Source organism: Phocoena sinus, chromosome 18 (assembly GCF_008692025.1).
Source record: "Phocoena sinus isolate mPhoSin1 chromosome 18, mPhoSin1.pri, whole genome shotgun sequence".
NCBI lineage: Eukaryota > Metazoa > Chordata > Mammalia > Artiodactyla > Phocoenidae > Phocoena > Phocoena sinus.
Genome location: NC_045780.1, coordinates 51,287,389 through 51,305,575, shown reverse-complemented (window position 1 = coordinate 51,305,575; position 18,187 = coordinate 51,287,389). Strand labels below are relative to the sequence as shown.

The following is an 18,187-nucleotide window of genomic DNA, read 5'->3' as shown; positions in this document are numbered from 1 at the left end:
ACACATGGAGATTTGAAGTTGTCTCACACATACTTTTAAGGCCACCGTCATTTGTGATCTCAAGCAGTTGATCCTCTTCTAGCATGGACAAAGTTGCTTCACCTGGCTTATTCAGAAATGGGTTGCGGATCCATTCCTTCCCAGTTCCGGGGTCTTTTGTGGTTGGGAAGTAATACTCAAACTCCTTTGAAAGCTGAGACAGGTGATCATGCACCAGCTAGGAGAAAGAAGGCCCTGGCTCAGTCCCTTTCAAAATCTCTGCAAATGTTTGAAATGTCAAATATCCCAGTGTTCACTCGTCGCCCCCATAATTCCAGTTTGGCTTTGAATGCAGCTAGTTCATTGAGCCGGTTGAATAGGTCACACAAGTAAGCACGTTTCTTATTTTGTTTTTTTTAATTTTAATTTTTTCGGCTGCATTAGGTCTTGGTTGCTGCACGCAGGCTTTCTCTAGTTGCGGCAAGCAGGGGCTACCCTTCATTGTGGTCTGCGGGCTTCTCATTGCTATGGCTTCTCTTGTTGCAGAGCACAGGCTCTAGGCACGAGGGCTTTAGTAGTTGTGGCTTGCGGGCTTAGTAGTTGTGGTTTGAGGGCTCTAGAGTGCAAGCTCAGTAGTTGTGGCATACGGGCTTAGTTGCTCTGTGATATGTGGGATCTTCCTGGACCAAGGATCAAACCTGTGTTGCCTGGATTGGCAGGCAGATTCTTAACCACCGCACCACCAGGGAAGTCCAAGTAAGCAAGTTTTGCAACCCATTCTGTGTCATTGAAATGTGCTGCCGGTGGTGACTTTTTCTAAAATAAATCTTTGGAGCAGCTCTCGTAACTTAAAAACTCTGGCCAGTGATCTGCCTTTAGAAAGCCATCTCACTTCTGTGTATAAGAGAAGACATGTGTGATCTGTGTCCATCTCCTCACAGAGCTGCACAAACAGATGTGAGTTAAGGGCATGTACTTTAATGTAGTTGATAATTTTAATCACATCCTGCAAAACACTGTTAAGTTCAGGTGTCATTTTTCGGCTAGCCAGCATTTCTCTATGGATGACACAGTGCGTAGACTCACATTCAGAAGCGACCTCTTTGACCCGAGCAGTGAAATCAGAAAGCTGTCCAGTCATGGTAGCCGCTCCGTCTGTGCATATACCGACACAAAATGACCAGTTCGGTTTTCCTGATATGGAATCATTCAAAGACTTGAATAGTTCTGTAGCTGTGGTGTTGGTTGGCGACAAAAGTGCACGTAACATATCCTCATGCACATCCTCCTGAAAAATATATCACACAAAAACAAGCATTGTTGCCTTGTTGTCAACATCGGTAGACTCGTCAACCTGGATTGTGTACCACAGTGACACATTAATCCTCTCTAATAATTGTGCCTCAATATCCTCTGCTATTTCATCAACTTGTCTAGTTATGGTGCTATGTGAAAGAGGAACATGTGCCACCTTTTGAACTGCAGCCTCTCCTGAAAGTTCACAACAAATGTCCTTAGCAGCAGGCAGGATCAACTCTTCACCAACAGTAAAGGGCTTCTTAGCTTTAGCAATGTGGTTAGCCACTAAGAATGATGCTCTCAGTGCAGACACTCATCTTCGCTAGGGTTAGCTTGTGGGATTACCAAAACTGTGACCGAGACAAGTGCGCAGTGTGGGAAAGAGGTGCGGACGGGAGTGGTAAATAAAATAATGCACGGGTCACATGTGGACTAAAATAAGTGTGGGATTCTGACTTAAAGCCTGCCACCAGATGCATCTGTACAATTGAAATACATCAACTTACTTGCCACTATAAAGCCTGCCACCAGACTCAGCTTAATTGTCACTTGCCACTCACTGATAGGGTTTTGATGTGAGTCTGCAAGCAATTGATTTATTATGGTCTCTGTGCAGTCAAACCTCTCTGCTAATGATAATCTGTATTTGCAGCCACTCCCCAGCGCGAGCATCACCGCCTCAGCTCCACTTCAGATCATCAGGCATTAGATTCTCATAAGAAGCGCACAGCCTAGACCCCTCGCATGCCAGTTCACAGTACAGTTTGAGCTCTTATGAGAATCTAATGCCACCACTGATCTGACAAGAGGCAGAGGTCAGGCGGTACTGCAAGCGATGGGGAGTGGCTGTAAATTCAGATGAAGCTTCACTCACTCACCCACTACTCACCTCTTGCTGTGTGTCCCAGTTCCTAACAGGCCAAAGACAGGTACCGGTCCATGGCCCCAGGGCTGGGGACCCCTGCAATAAAGCACTGTCATATTGGAGGTCACCCACCTTCAAGCTACAAGTTAAGCTTCACCCTCGATGTAGCATATTATTCAAACAGAAAAAGAGAGAGTTTTAATAATATTTCATCCTTGCTTTTTATTTTTCTTTAAAATGGATTGAAATTTCCCTGTTATTTCATTTTGCGTGTGTGTGTATGCATGTGTGTGTACCGGAAAAACTGAGTCCAGAAAGGTAACAGAGAGATTGAATTAGAAATAATTTCTTCATTCCCAAACTGCTCTCCAAGATGGCTAAGCAACTAGATACTTCCATTAAAACCAGTGATTGAGATCAGGGAGGACAAACAACTGATTAAATTTTCATCTAGTTATATGCTTCTGCCTAAGAAAGCTACCAGTAAATAGTCTCAACTATCTCATGTGCAAAATGGTACGTCTCAAGGTGCAATTTCAAAATTCCTTCTAAAGATAAGCCATTGAGCAACAAAATCAACAAATTATCTGCTGCTAAAAGATGGGCAAAAATTACATTTTCTTCCATGTGACATCAGACAGAAATCACTCAAATTCAAAATAAGACATTAGCTCTGTGAAGTAACCAGATTAGATGTTTGTCTATTGCATTAGAGAAGCAAAGCAGCAGGACTGCTGTTGCATGTTCATAGGTCAGTATGCAGCTCCTTGGAGATGTTGATCTGGAAATATAATAATTTAAAATCAGAAAGATTATCCAACCTTTTACTGGAGAAGAAAAAAGGACAATGCTTTTTCTCTACAATACCGGTTCAGTTCTTAGATATATTTTAAATTTTATTCAAAATTTTCTGTAAAATTTTTATATGTAGCACTCCATATAATATATCCATAAAATAAATAAAGATTCAAGGTAATAGTGTACTAATGAGCTTTAAAGAAACCAAAGGTATTTTCTATTCAAATACATGAAAGCTTTTGTTAACATTGTACTTGTTTTCATAGAAGTGCTAGAAAAGCTTTTCTACCAAATTCCCCTTTTCAACATACAATTTGCCTCTACTCTTGTAACATGAGCTTTCCCCGTTATGCTGCAAGAACCAAAGGTTCAGTCGGTGAAAAGAGTTCACAATATTTAAGCAGATGTTTAAACATCTGCTTCTGAGTAAACAAACAAGTAAGCAGGCCTTTCAGAGAGGTTCCCCACATGAAATTAGGTTCCATCATGTGACATTGCTTACTCTGTGCTGAGCAGTCACTTATGCATATTGGAAGGTATGGCCAGAGGCCTGAAATAACTCAAAGGTGAGACATGCTTTGGCCACAGACAATGTTCACGATGACTGTGTAGGGCAACTGACAATGCTGGGGTCAGAGCAGACTGCAGGTGGGTTAAGTCTCCTGTTTATGAGCGTGACGTAGTAAAAAGGAACCAGAAGATTTTACTACAGGCTGAGCAGACTACACACAACGAACGTCAGGATCAAGCAGAGTGAAGGAAGGAAAGCTGGCTTCCCTGGAGACAGCCTGAGAGCTGCTTGCCAGTCCCTGAACGGGAGGCTGATGTAATGATGCATAACCTTCAGGTCACTGAGCTGCAGAGAACAGCCCAAGGGGCCCTTGGCAAAGATGGTGCTGCTTTCATCTGGTCTCATGTGGAAACATGTAAGTGGGAAATCAGAACTGAAATGGTTGGCTACTTAGGAACAAGACAACCTGGGTGTTTTATCTGCTGTAAGTGTGCTCTGGGTGTGCCCATGCCCATGTTCTGATCCTTGAAGGTCTCAGTGTGGCACCAGTGTGGTGGTTAATGGGACCTTTCATGGCTCCAGGAAAGAGCTCCGGACTGGGAGTTCGAGATATATAATAACTCACCTGTGAGCCAGACCCCACCTCTCCACTCAAGTTCCATCTCCCAGAGTCTCACCTCAGCCCTTCATTCTCAACCCCTTTGTCTCGGCACTGGGCCAGTTGCTCATGTCCTTCCCAAGGTCATTTTAAGGTCTCCTAAATTATCTTCCTGTCTCTGGTCTCTCATCTTTTCATTCCATCCTTCAAGAATTATCTTTTCAGGGTTACATTTGGTTTTTGAATACAAAAGTAAGACATGTAATACATGTCTGTAATAGAAGAGATGTGAAATATAAAAAAAGAAAATCACTCACAATCCCACTGTTATCTTTTAATGTATGTGAAATAAGTGAAACTCCTTCCTTCTCTCCTTTCTCTTTAGCATGCAGCTCTGTAGTCACCATCAAGAGATCATTTTATATTCTTCCAGATTTTATTCTATGCTTATATGAATATATTTTTTTGTTGATTTTTTTCCCCAAATGAAAATAGAATCAGGTTATGAATATGGTTTTGCAATGTGCTTTTTGTTTTACTTATAGTGAATATTTTTGCAAGTCCATACATATGAATCTACAACTTTCTTTTTAATTGCTATATGAATTTCCTTTCATGAATATTCTATATTGATTTAAACATTTTCCTATTAATTGAGAATTCTGCTTGCTTTTGGCTAATAAACAACACTGCAATGAATGAGCATCCATGGACATTTATTTTGTGTATAATTAAGCTAGTACTTCTGTAGGATAGACCCCTAGAAGTAGAATTTCTAGTGAAATGTCTAGGTCAAATGTCATGCATATTTTACTTTTGATAGCTAATGTTAATTTGGCTTACAAAAAGCTACATCTGATGGAGGAGCTTCAAGATGGCAGAAGAGTAACACGTGGAGATCACCTTCCTCCCCGCAAATACATCAGAAATACATCCACATGTGGAACAATTCCTACAGAACAACTCCTACATGTGGAACAACTCCTACAGAACAACTCCTACAGAACAACTCCTACATCTACATGTGGAACAACTCCTGCAGAAGACCTCAGACCTCCCAAAAGGCAAGAAACTCCCTCACGTACCTGGGTAGGGCAAAAGAAAAAAGAAAAAACAGAGACAAAAGAATAGGGAGGGAACCTACACATCTGGGAGGGAGCTGTGAAGGAGGAAAGGTTTCCACACACTAGGAAGCCCCTTCGTGGGCGGAGACTGTGGGTGCCGGAGAAGGGGAGCTTCGGAGCCACGGAGGAGAGCACAGCAACAGGGGTGTGGAGGGCAAAGCGGAGAGACTCCCACACAGAGGATCGGTGCCGACTGGCACTCACCAGCCCGAGAGGCTTGTCCGCTCACCTGCAGGGGCGGACGGGGCTAGGAGCTGAGGCTCGGGCTTCGGAGGTCGGATCCCAGGGAGAGGACTGGGGTTGGCAGCGTGAACACTGCCTGAAGGGGGCTTGTGCGCCACAGCTAGCTGGGAGGGAGTCTGGGGAAAAGTCTGGAGCTGCCGAAGAGACAAGAGATTTATTCTTGCCTCTTTGTTTCCTGGTGCGTGAGGAGAGGGGATTAAGACCACTGCTTAAAGGAGCTCCAGAGACGGGCGCAAGCCGCGGCTAAAAGCGCGGACCCCGGAGACGGGCATGAGACGCTAAGGCTGCTGTTGCCACCACCAAGAAGCCTGTGTGCTAGCACAGGTCACTATCCACACCTGCCCTCCCGGGAGCCTGTGCAGCCCGCCACTGCCAGAGTCCCGGGATCCAGGGACAACTTCCCGGGGAAAATGCACGGCGCGCCTCAGGCTGGTGCAACGTCAGGCCGGCCTCTGCTGCCACAGGCTCGCCCCGCATCCTTACCCCTCCCGCTCCCCGGCCTGACTGAGCCAGAGCCCCCGAATCAGCTGCTCCTCTAACCTCGTCCTGTCTGAGCAAAGAACAGAGGCCCTCAGGCGACCTACACGCAGAGACGAGTCCAAATCCAAAGCTGAACCCCGGGAGCTGAGTGAACAAAGAAGAGAAAGGGAAATTTCTCCCAGCAGCCTCAGGAGCAGTGGATTAAATCTCCACAATCAACTTGATGTACCCTGCATCTGTGGAATAGATGAATAGACAACGAATCATCCCAAAACTGAGAAGGTGGACTTTGGGAACAATGATACATATATATATATTTATTTAACCTTTTTGTCTTTTTGTGAGTGTGCATGTGTATGCTTCTGTGTGTGATTTTGTCTGTATAGCTTTGCTTTTACTATTTGTCCTAGGGTTCTGTCTGTCCATTGTTTTTTTTTTATTACTTAAAAATTTTTTTCTTAATAATTTTTAAAAATAAATTTATTTTATTTTACTTTATTTTATTTTATTTTATCTTCTTTCTTTCTTTCTTTCTTTCTTTTTTCTCCCTTTTATTATGAGCCATGTGGAAGACAGTCTCTTGATGCTCCAGCCAGGTGTCAGGGCTGTGCCACTGAGGTGGGACAGCCAAGTTCAGGACACTGGTCCACAAGAGACCTCCATTATCCACGTATTATCAAATGGCAAAAATCTCCCAGAGACCTCCCTCTCAACGCCACGACCCACCTCCATTCAATGACCAGCAAGCTACAGTGCAGGACACCCTATGCCAAACAACTAGCAAGACAGGAACACAACTCCACCCAGTAGCACAGAGGCTGCCTAAAATCATAATAAGGCCACAGACATCCCAAAACACACCACCAGACATGGAACTGCCTACCAGAAAGACAAGATCCAGCCTCATCCACCAGAACACAGGCACTAGTCCCCTCCACCAGGAAGCCTACACAACCCACTGAACCAACCTTAGCCACTGGGGACAGACAGCAAAAACAAAGGGAACTACAAACCTGCAGCCTGGGAAAAGGAGACCCCAAACACAGTAAGGTAAGCAAAATGAGAAGACAGAGAAACACACAGCAGATGAAAGAGCAAGGTAAAAACCCACCAGACCTAACAAATGAAGAGGAAATAGGCAGTCTACCTGAAAAAGAATTCAGAAAAATGATAGTAAAGATGATCCAAAATCTTGGAAATAGAATGGAGAAAATACAAGGAACATTTAACAAGGACCTACAAGAACTAAAGAGCAAACGAACACTGATGAACAACACAATAAATGAAATTTAAAATTCTCTAGAAGGAATCAATAGCAGAATAACTGAGGCAGAAGAACAGATAAGTGACCTGGAATATAAAATAGTGGACATATCTACTGCAGAGCAGAATAAAGAGAAAAGAATGAAAAGAATTGAGGACAGTCTCAGAGACCTCTGGGACAACATTAAACCCACCAACATTCGAATTATAGAGGTCCCAGAAGAAAAAGAGAAAAAGAAAGGGACTGAGAAAATATTTGAAGAGATTATAGTTGAAAACTTTCCTAATATGGGAAAGGAAATAGTTAATCAAGTCCAGGAAGCACAGGGAGGCCATACAGGATAAATCCAAGGAGAAACACGCCAAGACACATATTAATTAAACTATCAAAAATTAAATACAAAGAACAAATAAAAGCAGCAAGGGAAAAACAACAAATAACACATAAGGGAATCCCCATAAGGTTAACAGCTGATCTTTCAGCAGAAACTCTGCAAGCCAGAAGGGAGTGGCAGGACCTATTTAAAGTGATAAAGGAGAAAAATCTACAACCAAGATTACCCTACCCAGCAAGGATCTCACTGAGATTCGATGGAGAAATTAAAACATTTACAGACAAGCAAAAGCTAAGAGAGTTCAGCACCACCAAACCAGCTTTACAACAAATGCTAAAGGAACTTTTCTAGGCAAGAAACAAAAGAGAAGGAAAAGACCTACAATAATAAACCCAAAACAATTAAGAAAATGGTAATAGGAACATACATATCGATAATTATCTTAAATGTAAATGGATTAAATGGTCCAACCAAAAGACATAGATTGGCTGAATGGATACAAAAAAAACACCCGTATATATGCTGTCTACAAGAGACCCACTTCAGACCTAGGGACACATACAGACTGAAACTGAGGGAATGGAAAAAGATATTCCATGCAAATGGAAATCAAAAGTAAGTTGGAGTAGCAATTCTCATATCAGACAAAATAGACTTTAAAACAAAGACTATTACAAGAGACAAAGAAGGTCACTACATAATGATCAAGGGATCAGTCCAAGAAGATATAACAATTGTAAATATTTATGCACCCAACATATGAGCACCTGAATACATAAGGTAAATACTAAAAGCCATAAAAGGGGAAATCAACAGTAACACAATCATGGTAGGGGACTTTAACACACCCCTTTCACCAATGGACAGATCATCCAAAATGAAAATAAATAAGGAAACACAAGCTTTAAATGATATATTAAACAAGATAGACTTAACTGATATTTATAGGACATTCCATCCAAAAACAACAGAATACACATTCTTCTGAAGTGCTCATGGAACATTATCCAGGATAGATCATATCTTGGGTAACAAATCAAGCCATGGTAAATTTAAGAAAATTGAAAACATATCAAGTGTCTTTTGTGACCACAACACTATGAGCCTAGATATCAATTACAGGAAAAAATCTGTAAGAAATACAAACACATGGAGGCTAAACAACACACTACTTAATAACCAAGAGATCGCTGAAGAAATCAAAGAGGAAATCAAAAAATACCTAGAAACAAATGACAATGAAAACACAATGACCCAAAACCTATGGGATGCAGCAAAAGCAGTTCTAAGAGGGAAGTTTATAGCAATACAATCCTACCTTGAGAAACAAGAAACATCTCAAATAAACAACCTAACCTTACACCTAAAACAATTAGGGAAAGAAGAACAAAAATACCCCAAAGTTAGCAGAAGGAAATAAATCATAAAGATCAGGTCAGAAATAAATGAAAAAGAAATGACAGAAACGAGAGCAAAGATCAGTAAAACTAAAAGCTTGTTATTTGGGAAGATAAACAAAACTGATAGACCATTATCCAGACTTATCAAGAAAAAAAGGGAGAAGACTCAATAGAATTAGAAATGAAAAAGGAGAAGTAACAACTGACACTGCAGAAATACAAAGGGTCATGAGAGATTACTACAACAACTGTATGCCAATAAAATGGACAACCTGGAATAAATGGACAAATTCTTTGAAATGCACAAACTTCCAAGACTGAACCAGGAAGAAATAGAAAATATGAACAGACCAAACACAAGCACTGAAATTGAAACTGTGATTAAAAATCTTCCAAAAACAAAAGCCCAGGACCAGATGGCTTCACAGGTGAATTCTATCAAACATTTAGAGAAGAGCTAACACCTATCCTTCTCAAACTCTTCCAAAATATAGCATAGGGAGGAACACTCCCAAACTCATTCTATGAGGCCACCATCACCCTGATACCAAAACCAGACCAAGAAGTCACAAAGAAAGAAAACTACAGGCCAATATCACTGATAAACATAGATGCAAAAATCCTCAACAAAGTACTAGCAAACAGAATCCAACAGTACATTAAAAGGATCATACACTATGATCAAGCAGGGTTTATCCCAGGAATGCAAGGATTCTTTAATATATGCAAATCAATCAATGTGATATACCATATTAACAAATTGAAGGAGAAAAACCAGATGATCATCTGAATAGATGCAGAGAAAGCTTTCGACAAAAATCAACACCCATTTATGATAAAAACCCTGCAGAAAGTAGGCATAGAGGGAACTTTCCTCAACATAATAAAGGCCATATATGACAAACCCACAGCCAACATCATCCTCAATGGTGAAAAACTGAAACAATTTCCACTAAGATCAGGAACAGGACAAGGTTGCCCACTCTAACTACTATTATTCAACATAGTTTTGGAAGTTTTAGCCATAGCAATCAGAGAAGAAAAAGAAATAAAAGGAATACAAATTGGAAAAGAAGAAGTAAAGCTGTCACTGTTGCAGATGACATGGTACTATAAGTAGAGAATCCTAAAGATGCTACCAGAAAACTACTAGAGCTAATCAATGAATTTGGTAAAGTAGCAGGATACAAAATTAATGCATACAAATCTCTTGCATTCCTATACACTAATGATGAAAAATCTGAAAGTGAAATTAAGAAAACACTCCCATTTACCATGCAACAAAAGGAATATAAAGTACCTAGGAATAACCTACCTAAGGGGACAATGATGTATGCAGAAAATTATGAGACACTGATGAAAGAAATCAAATATGATATAAACTAGATGGAGAGATATACCATGTTCTTGGATTGGAAGAATCAACATTGTGAAAAATGACTCTACTACCCAAAGCAATGTACAGATTCAATGCAATCCCTATCAAACTACCACTGGCATTTTTCACAGAACTAGAACAAAAAATTTCACAATTTGTATGGAAACTCAAAACACCTCGAATAGCCAAAGCAATCTTGAGAAAGAAAAATGGAGCTGGACTAATCAGGTCTCTGACTTCAGACTATACTGCAAAGCTACAGTAATGTAGACAGTATGGTACTGGCACAAAAACAGAAATATAGATCAATGGAACAGGATAGAAAGCCCAGAGATAAACCCACGCACATAGGTCACCTTATCTTTGATAAAGGAGGAAAGAATATACAGTGGAGAAAAGACAGCCTCTTTAATAAGTGGTGCTGGGAAAACTGGACAGCTACATGTAAAAGAATGAAATTAGAACTCTCCCTAACACCATACACAAAAATAAACTCAAGATGGATTAAAGACCTAAATGTAAGCCCAGACACCATCAACCTCTTAGAGGAAAACATAGGCAGAATACTCTATGCCATAAATCACATCAAGATCCTTGTTGACCCACCTCCTAGAGTAATGGACATAAAAACAAAAATAAGCAAATGTGACCTAATGAAACTTCAAAGCTTTTGCACAGCAAAGGAAACCATAAACAAGACCAAAAGACAACCCTCAGAATGGGGAGAAGTATTTTGCAAATGAAGCAGCTGACAAAGGATTAATCTCCAAAATTCACAAGCAGCTCATACAGCTCAGTATCAAAAAAAACAAACCCAGTCCAAAAATGGGCAGAAGATCTATATAGACATTTCTCCAAAAGAAGATTATACAGTTTGCCAACAAACACATGAAAGATTTCTCAACATCATTAATCATTAGAGAAATGCAAATCAAAACTATAATGAGGTATCATCTCACACCAGTCACAATGGCCATCATCAAAAAATCTAGAAAAAAATAAATCCTGGAGAGAGTGTGGAGAAAAGGGAACCCTCTTGCACTGTTGCTGGGAATGTAAATTGATACAGCCACTATGGAGAACAGTATGGAGATTCCTTAAAAAACTTAAAATAAAACTACCATATGACGTAGCAATTCCACTACTGTGCATATACCCTTAGAAAACCATAATTCAAAAAGAGTCATGTACCAAAATGTCCATTGCAGCTCCATTTATAATAGCCAGGACATGGAAGCCACCTAAGAGTCCATCAACAGATGAATGGATAAAGAAGATGTGGTACATATATACAATGGAATATTACTCAGCCATTAAAAGGAACAAAACTGAGTTATTTGTAGTGAGGTGGATGGACATAGAGACTATCATTCAGAGTGAAGTAAGTCAGAAAGAGAAAAACAAATACCATATGCTACCACATACATATGGAATCTAAATAAAAATGGTCATGAAGTAACTAGGGGCAAAACAGGAATAAAGATGCAGACCTAGTAGAGAATGGACTTGAGGATATGGGGTGGGGGAAGGGTAAGCTGGGACAAAGTGAGCGAATGGCATGGACATACATACACTACCAAATGTAAAATAGATAGCTAATGGGAAGCAGCTGCATAGCACAAGGAGATCAGCTTGGTGCTTTGTGACCACCTAGAGGGGGTGGGATAGGGAGGGTGGGAGGGAGGGAGATGCAAGAGGGAAGAGATATGGGGACATATGTATATGTATAAGTGATTTACTTTGTTATAAAGCAGAAACTAACACACCATTGTAAAGCAATTATACTCCAATAAAGATGTTTTTTAAAAAAAAAAGCTATACCTATATTGACTCCCATCAATACAATTATGAGAGTGTCCATTTTCCCTCACTAAAGGCCACATGTTATCAATCTGTTGAAATGTTGCCAGTCAAGTGTGTGAATAAGATATCTTGTTATTGTTTAATTTTCATTTATTTAATAATTATTGAAATGGGTCATTTTTTCATAAGTTTTTGGACATTTCTACCCCTTCTTTCACTAAAGGAACTCTGAGTTCTTTGTCAATTTTCTATTTGGCTGATTGTCTTTTTAATATTTATTAGTAGAATGTTAGAAGGACAATCTGGATATTAATCTTTTATCTTTACATACATTGCATATATTTTTCTCCCAACCTCTCACTTATCTTTTACCATTTACTTTTATCTTTTCAAATAAATTTTTTATTATGTTGATTTTTCTTTACGGTTTCTAGGTTTACAACATGCTGAGATTAGCCCTTCCTCATCCCACAATTATAAACCTATATTTCATTCCTTTTCTTCTAGCATTCTTCTAGTTTGAGGTATTTTTTAGTGTCTATACCTTTAATATCTGGAATGTATTTTTGTGAAATGGTGTGGTATCTAACTAGATTACCAAATATCTTAACATCATTTGGAATAATTATTTTGCCCATTATTTCTGAAATCCCACAATTATTATATACTAACTTTCCATATGTTTTCGTGGTTAATATAAACAAAGGTGTGTGTGTGTGTGTGTGTGTGTGTGGTGTGTGTAGTTGTTACATATATACACGTTTTAATATAATGTCTATGGGCTATAGGATATAAGAAATGAACTTACAATTCACAATAAATGAAATTATGCTTAAGAAACTATGATGTACTTATAAAAATGATGCTATTCAAAAGCACACACACAATGCTTTTTAATTAGTTCTTTTAAAATATTGCAAAATATGTAGCTTAAATTAATGGTGTAAATAGTACTTCAAAAGAGTATTCCTTTTTTAAACATTATCTCACAGTCTAGTTGGGGAAAAAAAGCTTTAAAAAAGAGCAGACAATTTTCTTTAAGCTGAGAGTAAATTATTGCTACCACATTTTACAGTTCATGTCATGACATAGCTTCAATTAGGAAACCATTTATTCTGTCCAGTGAGACAGAATAAATGGGTTCACAGTGGCAGTCCATTTTGCCATTGCCAGGTCTCTAGTCCAAAAGAAATAGAATTTTTTCACTGAGGGGTAATTCCCAAGGGACAAGTCTCTGGAATCTTCCCTTAAAGTCTACATTTAAAAAAATCTTTGTTTTGACCCAGGATAAACAATTTAGTATAGAAAAGTATAGAAAAGAAACTTTAAAAAAATTATTAACAACCTAGACAGACATGGCATGAAGGGTATCAATGAGGGGTTGCTAAAGGCATAAGGTACTAATATACCCTACCACTTCTTCAGCTCCACTGAATGTTCACTGTTGCTGAAGCCAACAGATATTCTAAAAGAGCTGGGGGTTGTGGGGAAGCATGGGGACAGGGCGGCAAAAAGACACCACAAGAGCATGTCTCCAACCCATAGAGGCAGGTCTTCCCAACTCCGCCATCCCTGCAACATTGTTTTGCCAGTGTAAACATCTTCTCAAGGAGAATGAATGGAAATGTATACAAACCACTGAATTATTAATGTTCTTCACACTGTGAAGCTAAGTGATGAAATGTTCCCTAAATTAGGTTGACATAAAAATGTGGATTTTGCCATCAGCTAGGCTGTCTTTGTAGCTACGAAGAACGTTCAGGCAAAGGTCATGCATAGTGAAATACAGTTTAAGAAAAGGTCTTCTGCTACCTTGTTCTTAAAGAATGTAACATCATTTTAAATCAGTGAATCCTCCCTACCTCTGCCCCAATAAAAAGACATAGATTAAGTGCTCCCAACGGAGTATTGGCAATCTGTCTGCACACCTGAGTGTCTGTTCCTTCAAATTGATAGAGATAATTAAGCCAGGAATAATTTGCATCTTGAATATATAATTATTCTTTATTCTTAGCCAAGGATAAAAAACTAAGATCATGTCATTATTATTAAAACTGCTTTCTTGTCCTTTACAGGCTGTATTGGCTACCCTGTTCTGTGCCCTTGTCTATGTGCCATTGTCTTAATCCTTCCACACTAGGGCCAGGACTATGCTTTACTTATTTTTATATCCCTTATAGCATATTGACTTGCACATAGTAGGTGTTCAGTAGACTTAGTGGGTGAAATACATGAAGCATCAAATATTCTCTAGAATAGTATGATCTAGGTGGGCACCTGGTTCCAATCTGATTTATATAAAAGTTAGTACTCATTTGAAAATATAATAGTCACTCTAAGGTTTAAAGATATAGTTATCAGATATTTAAAAACCACTATAAAGAAAGACATACAGTTTGCAGATATAAATGGTGAATTAATTAGGTCTCAGATGCTTTCAGATTAATAACAGCTCTTGTGTTACAAACGAAAAGAAGGAAATGCACATCTAAGTCCTTTAAACATATACTTGCCTGTTCGTCTACACATTAAGAATTTAATAAACTGTTACTACACTAGATGTGTTCTTATGTATATTTCCTTATACACCCCTCAGAATTAAGAAGGAAGTAACATTTCAAACACCTCAAAGAAAGGTAACAAACTCCAGGTCAATTAATCTGATATGGTATACTCAGGTGGCCCTCCTTAGAGCCACAGCCATATCAGCTTTGTGGTTCTGACCCAGGTCTTATGCCCTTCTCAGCCTTCTAGCAAGAATTACCAGGAAAGGGGTTGACAAGGCTTAGGAAGAATATAGGGTCACAGACAAGAGGCTGAAGTTAGAAGCGTAACAGCCATTCCGAAGGTGATACTGGAGTACAGAAAGGAAGTCATGGTAAGAAGTTTTTCTTAAAGACTGTGGTTGAACACAGTGGAGGAGAGGAGGACAGAGGCTGAGGGGGTGGTTCACAGGAATATGCTACTCAATTTATATTCACTCAGATCCCATCATAAGGTATGTATGATTCCAGTGATATATTGTTGCCTTGGACAGGATGAGTTCAAAATCTTGGCAGGAGAGGAGCCTGGTGTAGGAAGGTCCCTCTATATCCGTAGCTGAATGGGACTGGGATAGGCAGAAACGGACCAAAGCATAGCTTCATTAATGGACCGTGTTCTCTCTCCACTACCCCACTCATACCCAGTGACCATCTCCTCAGGATAATTTGTGTTGTGTGAACAAGTTCAAACACAATTATGCTGCTTTTAAAATATTTATTTTGAATAATTATTGTCAACAACACCACAATCATCTTTTGAAAATGGTAGAAGTTGATGAGGATTAACAAGGAGAATAGGTAGAAATAGGAAAATGTTTAAAAATAACTGTAAAACTGGTTTTATGTTTTTTAATTACTAGCATAATACAATGTGCATCAACTTTATAAACAAGTGTATGAAATGGATGTCAGTATAACACTTCCTTTGGGGCCTATTCTAGGAAATTAATTTTCTGTAAGCTAATTTATTAGCTTACAGTGAAACTCCCAATAACAATTCCACATCAGAAGGCCAGGACAACATAATAAAGTCATAGTTAAATTAAGACGGTCTTTGGGCTCTCATTCATTACAGAGAATTCTAAGGCTTTGGGTTCATAGGCAAGACATGGCTGAGAAGCAGATGCAGGACAACACATTATTCTCCTTATCAGACACCGGCTAGCTAGTCAGCCCCAAAGTAGTCTAAATAGTAAATGAACTTGAAGCTTAAAAAAAAAAAAAAAAAGGTACATCCAAAGCATTTTATGAAAGCATATTAGAAAAGCTTTCAGTGAAATCTTATCCGTACTTAACCAATCTTATCTGCCACCACTCTCCACCATGAGCCCACAAAACAAATTTATTCATGACTCCCGAACATGCCTTGTGCTCTCCTACCTATACACCTTTTGCAGCGATTCCCCCAATCAAACAAAGCCCTCTATCATACCCCCATTTACCCAAGCTTTCTTCATCCAATAAGACCAATTCAAATCCCACACCTCTCATGAGGTCTTTTTCATTTATCCCACATTGAATTGATTTCCCACTACTCTGAACTCTCAGGTCATTCACTGGAACCTTCATATATATTTCCCTGCATTATTAATTTTATTTTCCTGTTCCTATAATTAACTGGATTGCTAGCTCTTTGAGAAGGCAGTGATTGTATCTTATCACCTGTGGATCCCTATTCTACATTAAAATGCTCAATAAAGATTTACAGAACTGAACTTGAAGTCAGAGGCTTTGTCTTACAGTATACGTCTCTGTACCTCTCCAGCCCTAACAGCCCCAGCATATGCCTTGTTATAAACCTAAACAACTCAAAATGGTACTCGGTACTGGCTCTGATTGGTTAAAAAACAAATACATTTAAAATTTTCTCTCTTTCTCTTCCTCTCTCTCTCTTTCTTTCTTTTCTTTTTTTTTTTGCCAGTATATTTTATCTTTTCTAAAGCAACATCATATTGCTAGAATTTGAAATTTCTCTGCTAAATGGAATTAGACCAAAACTATAAAACTACAGAGGAAAAAGTAAAAATCACATTGTAGTGATATTATTTCCTTATTTCCCAAATCATACATAATCATTAAAGAAAAATTAGAAAATAGAGAAACACAAAAAGAAAAATACATATTTTTCAAACCATTTATAATTTTCTGGTGCCTAATCTTTCTTTGGTAAAATTACTTTATGCTGCCTATCTGCCTAGGTCATTCTAAATGAAATTACCCTATCCACACCCTCTACCTTATGAAACTTACCATACCAGCGCATCACCCCAGCTTCAGGTAGATATCTCCCCAAAGGAACAGATTGTCCAGCAATAAATATAGACCAACAAAATAAGCTAAGCAACAGGCTCTATCTTGAGAATTTAAATTGTGTACATGAGATACTAAATGTCTTCTACAGTTTTTAAATTGCTATCCCCAGATGACAATTAATCATTAAAAATATACCCACTGAAATGGTGGTTATGAAATGGACACGAAATAAATCCACTGAAACGGTGATTTCTATACACTCACAAATTAAACAAAAGCTTGCTAAGCTATACCCAGACTCATATTATGCAATTATGGTATACAATTGCAGCATTTTTATTACTTGTGGAAAGAGAGCAATTTATTTTCTCCTTGGTAAGGTGACAGTAGTACAACAAACCAAGTGATGTGAATAACGCTGATTTTTTCATTTGTTTTAGATTTATCAAATGAAGTGGTCAAAATATTTTTCTCTCTTGAAAAACTCGCTGAAGCTGTACTTAACCCAAAGTCTTTATTAGTTGGCGATGGTCTTTTCCTCTTTCTTGAAAGAGAAGATATTTCACTGAGATAAAATGATCACCTATGAAAACTTTGATATTTTTTGTTAGTCTGAGCTTAAACCACCTGAAAAAAAGTTCGTCAGTGCATTTATATAGCTCCATGCACCATTTTTAATGATATTGACAGTGACTTTTCCTGAAACTGAGTTATAGTTACTGTTTGATGAACATACTATTTGATTACTTTCATTTGAAATGTTCTTGCATATCTTAGTAATGTGTGACCCACAGTTTCATTCTGGATTATCACTATGGCCAAAAATATATGACCAATTCAAACAGAATGTAGATATTCTTTCCTCTCTTGGAGCCCTTAGGGCAGTCTTGTCAAGCAAGGTTCCCTACTTAAAAATGCCACAAAATGTTTGATAATTAATGACTATATACTGATCATGAGAAGAGAGGGGTGCATGATAATCACATTCCCTTCTCAAAATATAAATAAAGAACCCAAGACTAACCTCAGCATCCCCATCCATAAAACAAAATGAATACCTACTTCATAGTTTTCTTCTTGTTGTTGTTTTTTGGGTTTTTTTGCGGTACGCGGGCCTCTCACTGCTGTGGCCTCTCCCGTTGCGGAGCACAGGCTCCGGACGCGCAGGCTCAGCGGCCATGGCTCACGGGCCCAGCCGCTCCGCGGCATGTGGGATCTTCCTGGACCGGGGCACGAACCCATGTCCCCTGCATCGGCAGGCGGACTCTCAACCACTGCACCACCAGGGAAGCCACATAGTTTTTTTAAATTACTA

General features: G+C 39.0%; 1 protein-coding gene across 1 annotated transcript; it reads right to left on the bottom strand.

Moving 5' to 3' along the window:
- Window positions 1-645: 645 nt before the first annotated feature.
- On the bottom strand, window positions 646-17,946 carry LOC116743173 (SCAN domain-containing protein 3-like). The gene is made up of 2 exons (XM_032611488.1): window positions 17,935-17,946; window positions 646-1,267 (listed from the first exon to the last, which is right to left on the bottom strand). Exon 2 carries the CDS (start codon window positions 1,247-1,249, stop codon window positions 764-766), a length of 486 nt encoding a protein of 161 aa, XP_032467379.1. The 5' UTR covers window positions 1,250-1,267; window positions 17,935-17,946; the 3' UTR covers window positions 646-763.
- Window positions 17,947-18,187: the final 241 nt, after the last annotated feature.